Source organism: Nilaparvata lugens, unplaced genomic scaffold (genome assembly GCF_014356525.2).
Source record: "Nilaparvata lugens isolate BPH unplaced genomic scaffold, ASM1435652v1 scaffold7511, whole genome shotgun sequence".
Classification (NCBI taxonomy): Eukaryota; Metazoa; Arthropoda; class Insecta; order Hemiptera; family Delphacidae; genus Nilaparvata; species Nilaparvata lugens.
Window position 1 is genome coordinate 1 of NW_024093259.1, and position 12764 is coordinate 12764.

Below are 12764 nucleotides of genomic sequence, written 5' to 3' on the forward strand. Positions count from 1 at the left end.
CTAGGAGCGCTTTGCCTGGCGTCTTGCACGAGATGACTCTGATGCACGTGTGTCTCCCCGCTGGCCAATAGGAACAGAGGGTGAGTCGTGTTGAAGTAGGTCACGCAACGCTCCAGGGCGTCCGTGTTCACGTTCTCGTCCAACTATAAAAAACACACAAGATATTACACTCACTTATTTTCCAATAAAGTGCACTGATCTTCTGATTTACTCTGAAAGATTATCTCTTCTTTCATTCTATTATAAGAATACAAGAAGAGGGAGACCAAGGAGAAGGTGGCTGCAGGATATGAAGGGCGATCTGAATAGGATGAGGATTCGTGGATGGAGAAGGATAGCGAATAACGAGTGGAGGCGTGTGACGGAGGAAGCCAAGGCCCACACAGGGCTGTAGTGCTAAGAAAAAAATCTGTTGGCGCACTCACACACTTTCTTGCCGTTATGAGAATTGATCACCTGACGCTAGTGTGCCCGTGCATCTCAGTCTACTTATAAACAAAGATCTGATCAGCTGGTGACAGGACAATAACGCTGGAGACATACGAGTCTGCTATCTCTTATAGTGAATCAACAGTTGCCAGCCAACAGTTTGAAATTGGATAACACATTTTCTCGAATTTCAAGCTTATTTTCAATTTTAGGTGAAAATGTTACTCGTCATTAATTGTAGAGATTCTCAGCTCAATTTTTCCACTTGGCATTTTTTTGTTTAAATTGTATCTGACGCCTGATAATTGAGAATCTAAAATCAAACTTGCATAGATGGGGTTGGAGTTCCTGAATTTTTTACAGATATGGGACTCGTGGCAGTTGATAGAGCTTATCAATGACTATCTAGGTATGAATTTAATCAAAATCGTTGGAGCCGTTTACGAGAAAATCACGAAAAACCCTGTTTTGACAACATTTTCGCCATTTCAGCCGCCATCTTGAAGTGCATTTGATCGAAATTGTTCGTGTCGGATCCTTATTTTGTAATAACCTTAAGTTCCAAATTTTCAAGTCATTCCTTTAACTGGGAGATGAGATATCGTGTACACAGACGCACATACACTCATACACACACACACACACACACACACACACACACCACACACACACACACACACACACACACACATACAGACCAATACCACAAACCACTTTTTTGGACTAAGGGGACCTTGAACGTATAGAATTTAGAAATTGGGGTACCTCATTTTTTTCGGAAGCAATACTTTCCTTACCTATGGTAATAGGGCAAGGAAAGTAAAAAAGAGAAATAGAAATAGAAACATGGACAATGAACGAATAGAAACAATAACTGTAATGAATGGATCGATTGAATAAAACTAGGATCTAGTGACTACAACTAGTCGTTAGCTCTAGCTATACAATAGGATTATACAGCTGATTAGAATCCTAGCATTTGCGTGGAAATTACTTAAATTAGCAATGCTAGCTTTTATTCAATCAACCTAATTAATAGACGAACTTTATAGTTTGGAATTACAGTATGTTAAGGCATTTACATCAACGTTGTAAATGGAGTGATCCGTGGTCTAGTGGATAGAGTGCTTGCGTAGCAGCATAGAGCGATCCCGGGTTCGAACCCTCTCATTACCAGAAGTTTTTTAACCAGATCACTTCCGTGTTATCGGATGGCACGTAAACTGGTCGGTCCCGGCTGAGTATGACAGTCGTGAGGCCCATTGACTGCTTAAATTATATATTCACGGTGGGACCTTCCCGAAAGGACTCCCCACCAACAAAAGCCATACGAATTTACTTTAACGTTGTCATGAAATGTTGTCTATAAATAGTTTTATATAAAAAAAAGTTGTCAATTTTTGTAGAAAACACGTTTCTCTTCTCAAATGCAAAGTTCTCAATTTTTTGCCCACATGCAAAGTCAAAGTTGACGTGTATGGGGGAACATTTAGTTTGCAACTTTGTCAGTGAAACATAAATTTTGTTAAAAACAAGGATTTCTACAAGTTCACAACATGTTGCTGTGTTTCCTAAGAAATTGTCGCAATCTATTGAAAAATCAGTTACAACTCTGGTGTAAAAGCGGCTTTAGATTCCCAAATGACCAATTGAAATTACGGACATATTCAGTGTGACAACATGACCAATGAAGAGACGACATTTTTTCAATTTCCACCTGTAAATTATATATGTTTAATTAACCTGAAACTTGATTTCGAATACTGGGATAGTTCTGAATCTACATTTCTTCATCATTTCGATTCTTTAAGCAATGTTTTGACATTTTAAAAAGTTTGTCAGTGGTATGTTTGACATTTAAATGACTTCCGACCATAAAATCGAATAGAAATCATTCATTATACAAGTAATGGCGTGCCTTGATCGATAGCAATCCAATCGAAATTTGCTATTCACTCATTCACTTCATTCAATTCAATTCAATTCAATTTATTAATGTCAAAAAAAATAATTGATTCTCTCATTAAATCACTTCAGCATTGATTAATAACAGATGAAGAATCAACACATAATTGAACTCTGGATAAAATAGCAAAAGAAAAGTATCTGTTAACAAGTGATATTTTGAGTCTTAATATTCCATTCCTGCCTTATCCAATAATTAAATGAATAGCGTCGTAGAACATTTAACGTTATGAGAATAATACTACATTTGTAACCTGCTTGGTTTGTTCTGTGTTCCCTAATATTTTTCTTTCTTTGATCAATGGAAGTTTTAATTATTCCAAGATTTCCACTACATATAAATTATGTGATAACAACATAATTATATCTATGTTATTGTTTCCAGAAGTCAGGAGCTAATCCCAATCACCTCATCAAGAGAAGGGTTCTAAGGGTATTATCACATTGGATGCACATATGTTCAAGTGCACGCGTGGTCGTGCATGAACAGGCGCGCAGATGAAAAACTAAATCTAGAAAGAGCTGACATTGAACGTGTGCACTTGCTGTTTGCGGTTCAGTGTGAGAAGATACAGACAAGTCACAACATGTTTCGATGGCTCTTTCCAGATTTTGTTTGTCGGCTCATGCATGATCTCACGCGCACTTACACACGCATCCAATGTGATCATACCCTAATAATGATATTGATGAGATAAACTGTAAGCAGTGTGCCTTCACAAAATAAGCAGTGGGGAGAAGCCCCCACCAATATGTAAGCAGCGCCTCTACAATTATTATCCGCAAAATTTGATACTTCCACTAAATGTGTAAAGGGGGAATGAGAAATGATAGCAAAAAGGAGAACAGAATAACTAGTACTTTAATTCATTGGTATCTTTCGGTTAAATGATAAATTTTACTATTCAAAAAGGTAAAATATAAATATATATACAAACACAATATTAAGATGAAATTGATAGGGAAGGTACTCGCTTGCTGCTGAAGATACAATCTTTGTGGTTATGAAGAATTAAGAAACATATCTTATCCAGTAAACACTTACCTTTCGAAGATGGCTTCCCCCCCTTTGGCATTCAGTGGTTGAAACGCGATTTTACAGTTATATTAACAAAATAAAGTTCTTTGTTCTAGCAAAGCAGAACATGACATCCCATTTGTAGCCAAAGGCCACCATGCTTCGTTTGCCTCGTAAACATGGTCGGCATTGATAGGGTACAACTCATCATGGTAGATTTGCCTATTTGATTCATAGTGGGGAAGGCTGACTCCCCTTTCTGTGAGTGTGAGCAGTCCAGACTGTTAGACACATAGTGGAGGAGTGTCAGATCAGCATACACGGGTGCACATGAAGATTTCCTGGTGGCTAAACCAGCATCAATAGCCTACTTAAATACCCTGGAAGCATGCCTCTATTTCCAGTCAAAAGTGACTAAGATATTTTCATTCGTTTTTTATATATGATTTTCTATTGTTTTCCTTCTTTTTTTCGAATTTTGTGATCATAATGTGTTGTGTATACTGCCATAACGCTACCAAATAATAAATAAATACAAAATAAATAAATAAATAAATAAATAAATAAATAAATAATAAATAAATAAAAATAAATAAATAAATAATAAATAAATAAATGAATAAATAAATAAATATATATTATTCTAAGTCCCACATGACCAGTGACAAAACTATGAGAATTGGTTGTTGACAGAACTGATGTCGTTTATAAGAAATGCTGAGTCACTCACTCACCAGAATCATTGATGAATCTACAAATAATATGATCATTTATGAGAAATGCTGATAGTCACTCACTAACCAGAATCATGAATGCGAAGTTTTCGAACAGATTTCCAGAATCATGAATTGAGTTAAAATTTAAATCTGATCTACAATGGGACGAAGGAAATCTATGCTCAATATAAAACGTTTAAGCATTTCTTAGATTTATTATGAGTTACTGAAGTTCTCACACCCAAATAAGTTGAGATTTAATAACTTAGTGCTGACCTGATCCCGCTTCATCATCTCGATATAGCTGTCGACCACCTTCTCCTGTTGCATCATGTCTGGCAGAGCCCCACCCACTTTCAGCAGAGTTTCCGGGCTGCATGTGTTCAGGCCAAAATAGAAACTGCGAAGGATGCCCTGCGTGTAACAAACATGACAATTTTAGAAAGGAATTAAAAAATACGATGGCAACGAATACCCCTACTGCGGCCCGTCCAGACGCCGACTGAGTTCAGCCGGCCCAGGGGACCCTAGACCTAGCTAGCACCGAAGTGCAGGATGTTTTCTCACAGCTTTGCGTTGTTGTCGTTTGAGATGGGTGTCTGAACTGGAAGTGTTTCGGCCGATGACTGTTAACGGTTGCCGGAAGATCAGCAGCTGGATTTTGTCGTTATTATTCATGATAGAGAAATTCTGATTGCAGATTTGTTCTCAGCGACCCCAAGTTTAGCCAGAAAGCTCAAAAATGTCACACTTTTAAAATAATTAAAAATCATCACCACGTTTCCGGGAACTTTTTTACTGGTGACTGGAGTTATTATTGATATAGGTAACACAAATATCAAAACAATCGTGAGAAAGAAAACTGATGAACGCGAATGAGACCGCCAATCCATTGTTGTTTGTTTGGGCTGCTTGACTGAGCCTGGCAGGAGGGATCAAATAACCGACTGGACTGATCCTTCGTCTGTCCGCTAGGCGGAGCCATGCCGACCTGGTCTGGGTGGAAAGGTCACTGCGACCGTTCGCACTCCCCAGTAACGTTGCTATTATTTGCTGTCTTTACGCATAGTCTGAGTCACCCAAGCAACCATCCTGCATTGCGGAGCTAGGTTAGGAGCTCGGAACCAAAACAACAAACAATCGATAATTATTGCAATACATCGATAATTCCGATATATCATAATTGCAATACATAAATTATTCCTATAAATCGATAATTGCAATACATCAATATTCCATAAATCAATATTGCAATACATCAATAATTACTATATGTCGATAATTGCAATCTATATAAATACAAATCGAGCCTCAAATTTTGACATTCAATAATTTTTTTTATGTGTGCACCGAATTTGATGATTTTTTTAGAGTTCATTATTTCAGGACCATGTTTATGGCCTATCAAATTTATAATCCTACTTCGGGACTCTTTCCTACGGTCCCTTAAAGTTTACATGTAATCCTTAAGAAGAGATTTTTGAGCTGGCCACACACAGAACTAAAAATCAGCTGTCATAATCATTGCGTCATACAACAGCCTCGGTAGATGGTAGACAGAGTGTGTGCTGCTCCATAACCGCCCATGTATTTTATTCTAAACGCCGCCTAAAACAAATGACTGTTCTGTGTGAACCCGTGCGTGCGGCCTCAGGTTGGAGATTACATGCTCTAAAGACATTGCTTTTGTTTCGAATAATAATTGTGCTGTCTTCGGTGTTCAGAATTATTGATTTTTAGTAAATTATCTATTTTGCAGTTAGAAAATTATCTATATAAATAAAATACCACATCGCACCTCCTCAGGTGTGGCATCCAGCTGAAGTTTTGTTTTTATACATTGTTTTATTTATTTATATTTATTTCCACAAAAAAATCATATCCATTTTTCAATAAAGTTAAACAAAACAAATCAAGGAAATCTATTTCCCCACTTAGACTATCAATCCGTGTGTGGGGAAATAATTCCTATCTAGAAAAGCCTTACGAAAAAAAATAATCAAATTCTTCAACAAAAACTTCAAGTGTAAAGAATAAAACAAATTAAATCGATTACTAATATAGGTTGGTGCTAAAAGGTCGGAAGAGTAAAAAAAAGCGCTGCATCAAAAATTAAAAACTAAAATCATGCAAGAAGAGAGGGAAAAACGAAACAAGGAAAACGAATGGCTTACAAACAAAAATGAAAAATAATGTGAATATATGTAGAAGTTTGTCATGAGATGCATTGAACTATTGGCGGTACAATTTCCGCCGGTCAGCTAGAACATCAATAATTCCTATATATTGATAATTCCGATCATCGATATCAGCGATACATCGATATTAGCGACAAATCGAAATCGACACCCACCTGTAGGTTGTGCAGATGCATGGCGAGTCGCGCTCTCGAGGCGAACTGCTCGACCGAGTGACCCTTGGTGAGACTCTTCTTGTCGACCAGCTCGACGGCGGGGAACTTGTCCTTGGCCTGCGAGATCAGCACGTCCGACTTCCACACCAGGCGCGGAATCAGTAGCAGCACCAGCAGAGCGTCGTTGTCACCTGGCAAACAACCATACACCCTATTACCAAAGTTAGTAGACTGGTCACTCATCTATTGTATTGGAGTTGACATGCGATTGGAGTGGGGGAGCTACAGTCGTGAGGTAGGCTATAGTACAGGGTAGCCTAAATATCGCATTCTTGAAAATTATGCGGTGACGTATAGTCAAATTATATAACACAAACATATTCTGACATGCAAGCTTTCTGTTTCATCTCTACAAAAATTATCAAAAAAATTGAATAATACAAGCATTTTGCTATTTAAAAGCAAAAACCTAACCTCCTAACCTACCTTCAAACCCTTAAGGTTTCTTCATCTTCATTATTTTGTATTGTATTGTTTGCTAACGACGTGGTTAAGTGGTAGAGTTGACATTATCGTCCAAACTTCGCCACGTCAACAAAAAAACAAGCCATTCTATTCTATTCTATCTTCCAGAGGCCGTGTTTATATTTTATGGTTTGGCTATACGTCAGCTTGTGAATTTCGGGGATGAGATATTTTGATTTTCGTAGTACAGTCTGTTGTAGAACATGAGCTCGATACCAGCATGTGTTCAGAGCATTTATATTATGGATGCAGTGCATCGGATTTATCGGGATCGGTTTATCGGTTTATTGCAATGCATTGGTTTATGGAGAAATTGATAAATCGGTTAATCTGAAATTATAATAGTATAACTTTGTCTACTAACGCTTTTCCAGCATATCAACTTTTTCATGTCACGTTTTTAGATTCTTGAAAAACTTTCAACGTAATTTTATTCATACAAGTTGAATGAACTTAAAATTGGCGTATTTAACTACATTATTAGAATGGGTGATTCATTCGCTATAAGTACAGAGAATTTTAAACTTCTAGGTCAATCTTAAGAGGATTAAACGACGATATATTTGAAGCTACAGTTAATAAACTGTATGCTCAGTGTAGTAACTTCTTTACTACACGCTTCTTCACGTGACGTCACGCTGGGGAGGGAGGAAAAGCTATTTCGAGCAAAAAACGCCTCAAAACCGGCACAGGAGTAGGAGAAGATAAGAAGATTAGAGAGAAGAGGTAGAGAAAAACGAGGAGTAGGAGAAAGTATAGATGTTTTACCTTCTCTAATATATGTTCTCTTCCATTCATCAAGAGTTTTTGTTTCATTTGTATTTTTAACAAAAAATCATGTATATAAGACCAAAAATGTGAAACAGGTTAAAATGAATGTCAATGCTATCACCTGGCTTTTTAAAAGAAACTCACTACTAAGAATTACTTCACGGATTTGATTTCTAATTTCGTTACTTGGACTAAAAATGAATGTAAAACAAGCGAAAATAAATGGTGATAAGCTAACTTATCTTGCGGCCTTTCGACAAAACTTGAGCTTGTATTTGATTGCTACATAGATTATTATGGAATAATGCTATGACTAATTTCAATAAAGCAACCGACGCTGGAGCTATGTGTTTAGTCTCACATATAGGATGGGTGAAATGTCCAAGAACGGCTTAATATCTCATACACAAAAGTAATTTGTCGGTGGGTGTGATTAGGGATCCTACTCAAATTGAAAATACTACTTTATTATGACTTTAAAAATCTGGTCCACCATCTTGGATCCTCCATTTTGAATGTGATTTCATTTTTTAAATAGGAAGGTGGGCATGCGATAGATGATTTCGATACGGAATTTGAAGAAAAAATGAATGGCGAAAACCGCACATCGATATCTACCAAGCAACAGAAGCTACGGTATTAGGTGTATTTCTTTTTTACAATAATTGGAATACTGTTACTTGAGAATTATGTAGGAGAATCTTAGAATCTGGAAATTGGAAACAATGTGAGACGTGTAGAGAAGTATGTTCTGTATGTGATTCTACTAGATTTGAAGAACACCAGGAATATTCAATCCAATTATTGTACTTATGACAAACCATAAAAAGTACATTTGAAATCGACATCAGATGAGAAAAAGTAAAGTTAAGGACAGAATCATTCTCTTCCTTCTAATAATTTTTTTGGAGCTGTGTTTCAGCTGAATAAGCTAAAGCTTCAGACCAGCGTTGATGATAAACAATGACTTTGCTGTAGTGACTTGTTTGGACGGTGTAAGTGCACGTCCATGCCAACATACCTGTCATCAAATTTTTGTTGGGATCGATTTAGTATGTTATTTTGAGCACAAAATCACAAAATTAAACGGCGGTCACTATTGTTTTTAAAATAAACTAAGTTCAAAGTAGCACAATTTTACATGCATTTACCTATGAGTAGCAGCCATTTTGATTATTGGAATCATCAAATATGATATACTTATTTACTTTACTATCAAATTATGATATTCCTAATCTGAGTTTTCCTAACTCAAAGCTTTTCCATACCTAAGCTTTTTCCTAACCTAAAGCTTTTCCTAACCTTAGATACTTATGGTTGCTACTTATAGGTTAAATGCATGTAAAGTTGTGCTACTTTGAACTTAGTTTAGTTTAAAAACAATAGTGACCGCCGTTGTATTTTTGTGATTTTGTGCTCAAAATAACATACTAAATTGATCCCAACCAAAAATTTGATGACAGGTATGTTGGCACTGGACGTGCACTTTAGCCTGTTTGGATAAAATAACGATTGACTAACCTCCTCTATTCATGAAAGAGTCAGGCATGTAAGCTGCCAGATATTGATATGCTGCTGCGATTGGAGCACCTCGATACGTCGCAGTTCAGGTCAATGGCACGGGCGTGAGCTTTCGTTTCAGCAAACTTTTCTGCAAATAAATAATCGAAGAAACAATTTATAAAGAAGTATACATGTTTAACTGAAAGAACAAATTGACTACTTTCAAAATACTTATTTTCACTTGATTGTATGATTCTTACAAAGCATGACACAATAAAAACATAATTCTGTGCACTCTTATTGATTAAGATACTAATATCGGGACACCGAGCTTCGCTCGTTATTTATTTATTGACTTTTTATAAACCGAAAACAATTCTTTAAAATGATTGGGGAAGGACTAACAGGCACAGCCCAAAACTGTTTCTTCCTCAAATTTTGATTTACACACTATAAATAGTCCAGAAAGTAGGTTATGTTCCAACACTTGAATTCAGGTTCAATTTTCTGTTCAAACATTTGAAAACAGAAAATTCTATTTTAGATTATTCACAAACCAAATTGAATAACAAAATAACACTCACTAATCACTTGAAACTGTCATATAATGATCAACTTTGAAAATTATGATATACTCTATTTAGGAGGATTATCATGTCATGTCAACAAATCATATTGTTGCTAGATAAAATTTCTCGCTGATTGATTTGATATACACAGCTGGAAATAATCTGTCTCTCTCTCTCCCCAACAGGTACACCATCTTCTATTATCGAGAGACGACGAAATTATAATCTGTTTTCCAAGGATGAATTATCCTTTTATGTCGTTCAGCAAGTTTTCTCAAGGATGAGACCTAGTGCAATCAATATATCATAAACTTACTATGTTCCAAATTTTGTGAAAATCGTTAGAGCTGTTTTCGAGATCCGTAAAACATGAATAACCAGATATAAAATAACCAGATATATAAATAACAGAATTTGCTCGCTTAATATAATAGGATGGTGAGGTAACGTTATAATGACAGTGGTGAAGATATGAAAATAACGTTGCCGATTCTCTGCCTTGTTACTCTGCCTTCTAGCAGGTTAGTTGATATTGGTATATCTGACGTAATATTACGAGCAGGAACACGCGCATTTCACTTTGCATCCGCTGATACTTTGCTTATTATATATGTACCTTAAAGGGGGTTTTAGACGAGGTGTGTAGCTAGCCGCTTGTTACTGGTCTAGTTTAAACACCAACAAGCCAGGTTATAGAACAGTAGCAAGTCTCAGGTAAGTAACAAGCCCCGGGACAGCTACATTCTGAACACACTCAGAATGTAGCAAGCGACTTGTCAACATACCTAAGATTAATTTTAATTTCATTATGAAAAGTCATATTAGGCCTATTAATAACCGATTCATTTATTTGATTTGTGAATACAATTACAAATCATATTATTAGATTCTGACTGATAGTTTTATAGTTATCCTATACTATTAAACTAGCAATTTCTGTTTAGATGTTTATATGTTTGTATTTCACCGGATCTCGAGAACGGCTCTAACGATTCTCACGAAATTCAGGTAGAACTTGAGATAGAACTTGTTTGAGATAGAACTTGTTTGAGATAGAACTTGTTTGAGATAGAAGTTGTTTGAGATAGAAGTTGTTGAGATAGAAGTTGTTTGAGATAGAACTTGTTTGAGATAGAACTTGTTGAGATAGAACTTGTTTGAGATAGAGCTTGGAGAATGAGCATTGTGCATTCACAGAGCAAAATGGAAATACATTTGAAATGTATGACGGATATGCTGACGCTACCTTGAAGTCTTGAATCTCGGGAATAGCAGCGGCAATGGTGGCCTTGGACGATGACTCACGCTCGAGCTGGGCTCGCAGATCGATGCACTGGTCTTGCAGCTTGTGAACCAGCTCCCTGAACTTCAGAATGGTCAGCTCCCTGTCAGCTAGACTCTCCAGAACTGCCTCCTTCTGTTTCAATGCCTGCAGAACAGAGAGATGTAATTGAATGCTACGTGGAATATGAATGAGAGAAGTTCGTTAGAGGGTATAAACATCCTATAAAGCAATAAGAAACATATAAAGTACAAATTATACTCATTTTTATATGGAGAATGTATACTATAGTGTTTCAATGCCTGCAAAACAGAGAAATGTAATTTAATGTTACGTAGAATATGAATGAGAGAACTTCGTTAGAGGGTAAAACTGCCTGTAAAGCATTATTACAATCATATCAAGTACAGATGATACTCATTTTGATATGAATAATGTATACTATAGTGGGGGTCCACGTTAATGGCAGTGAAGAAAGATAGAGGAAAACGCTGCTGATCCTCGGCTTGTCAATGCCTTCTATGACGGCAGCTTATTCAGGTTTATTGATGTAATAATGTGAAATTTTCATTTCAATATTATCATCAACATTTTTATAGTTTTTGCTTTTCAAATGTGATTTTGTGTTTGAAAATAGTTTTTCTTGATTTTAAAATTTATAAAATAGGAACTCAGGAAGTGAAAGAGCAAATTTTTAGTGAGAACCCTAAAATTTTTAGTGAGAAAATAAAGAACCCAAGACATAACCTATAAACTTGAGTGTTGATAGGAATGACATTGGGTAATACGGCAAGGCAGAACATCCGAAAGGATCTCTCTGCCAATAAAAGCCATAAGAGTAATAAATAAATAAATGTAATATAACTGTTCATTCTCGTTCAAATAATCAATTACATTTTATTAAGCAATAAATTATATTTTTCCATAATTTCATGATGAATTTTCATAGTTAGGATGGAATATTTTGTTAATTAATTATTAATTCTACATTGTTAAAAGACGATCTGGCAACAGAGCAAAGCGAGAAAGAGATGTACCGCTTTGTTGAATGATAGACAAGTATAGCAATACCATCGCTAATCAACACTGCCATTATAACGTGGACCTCACTATAGAGGGCAATCTATAGTGAGGTCCACGTTATAATGACAGTGACCAACCTGGTTTTGATCAACTTTGGTTTTGCTATCCTTGTCTATCATTCGACAAAGCCGGTTGTACTACCCTTTTCTAGGTTCACAACGATACCAATTATGTTTTTGACAGAGTAGAAATATAAATAATTATGCAGAGAATCGGTATCGGTATTCTCCTATCTACTGCCATTATAACGTGGACCTCACTATAGTAATTTACATGTTGACAAGTAGAATGTTAAAATATGATTTTATTTTTTAACCTTCCGGTAGTCGCGCCCTACTCAATCACACGAGAAGTCGCGTTTGTATTTTTTACAACATCCAACTTTCCAAGTGTTGTGTACTCTCTGTTTACTGTCAAAACATATATTATTGTATAATTACTTTTTCCATCTTATTGGATTATTTTACGCCTATGAACATTGGATGTTCTAAATGATTACCATTTCATAGCCCAATAAGGTACACCAAGCAAAGCCATCAATTCTGTGTTA

At 36.2% G+C, this 12764-nt stretch overlaps 1 protein-coding gene across 1 annotated transcript; it reads right to left on the reverse strand.

Annotated features, from left to right (window-relative positions):
- Positions 1-10: 10 nt before the first annotated feature.
- Positions 11-9337, reverse strand: LOC120356690 (dynactin subunit 1-like; the record flags this gene model as incomplete). The annotated part of the gene is made up of 4 exons (XM_039445654.1): positions 9299-9337; positions 6482-6672; positions 4405-4542; positions 11-143 (listed from the first exon to the last, which is right to left on the reverse strand). Coding segments are annotated over exons 1-4 (490 nt in total), but the record flags the coding sequence as incomplete, so codon positions are not given.
- Between the last annotated feature and the right edge of the window lie 3427 nt (positions 9338-12764).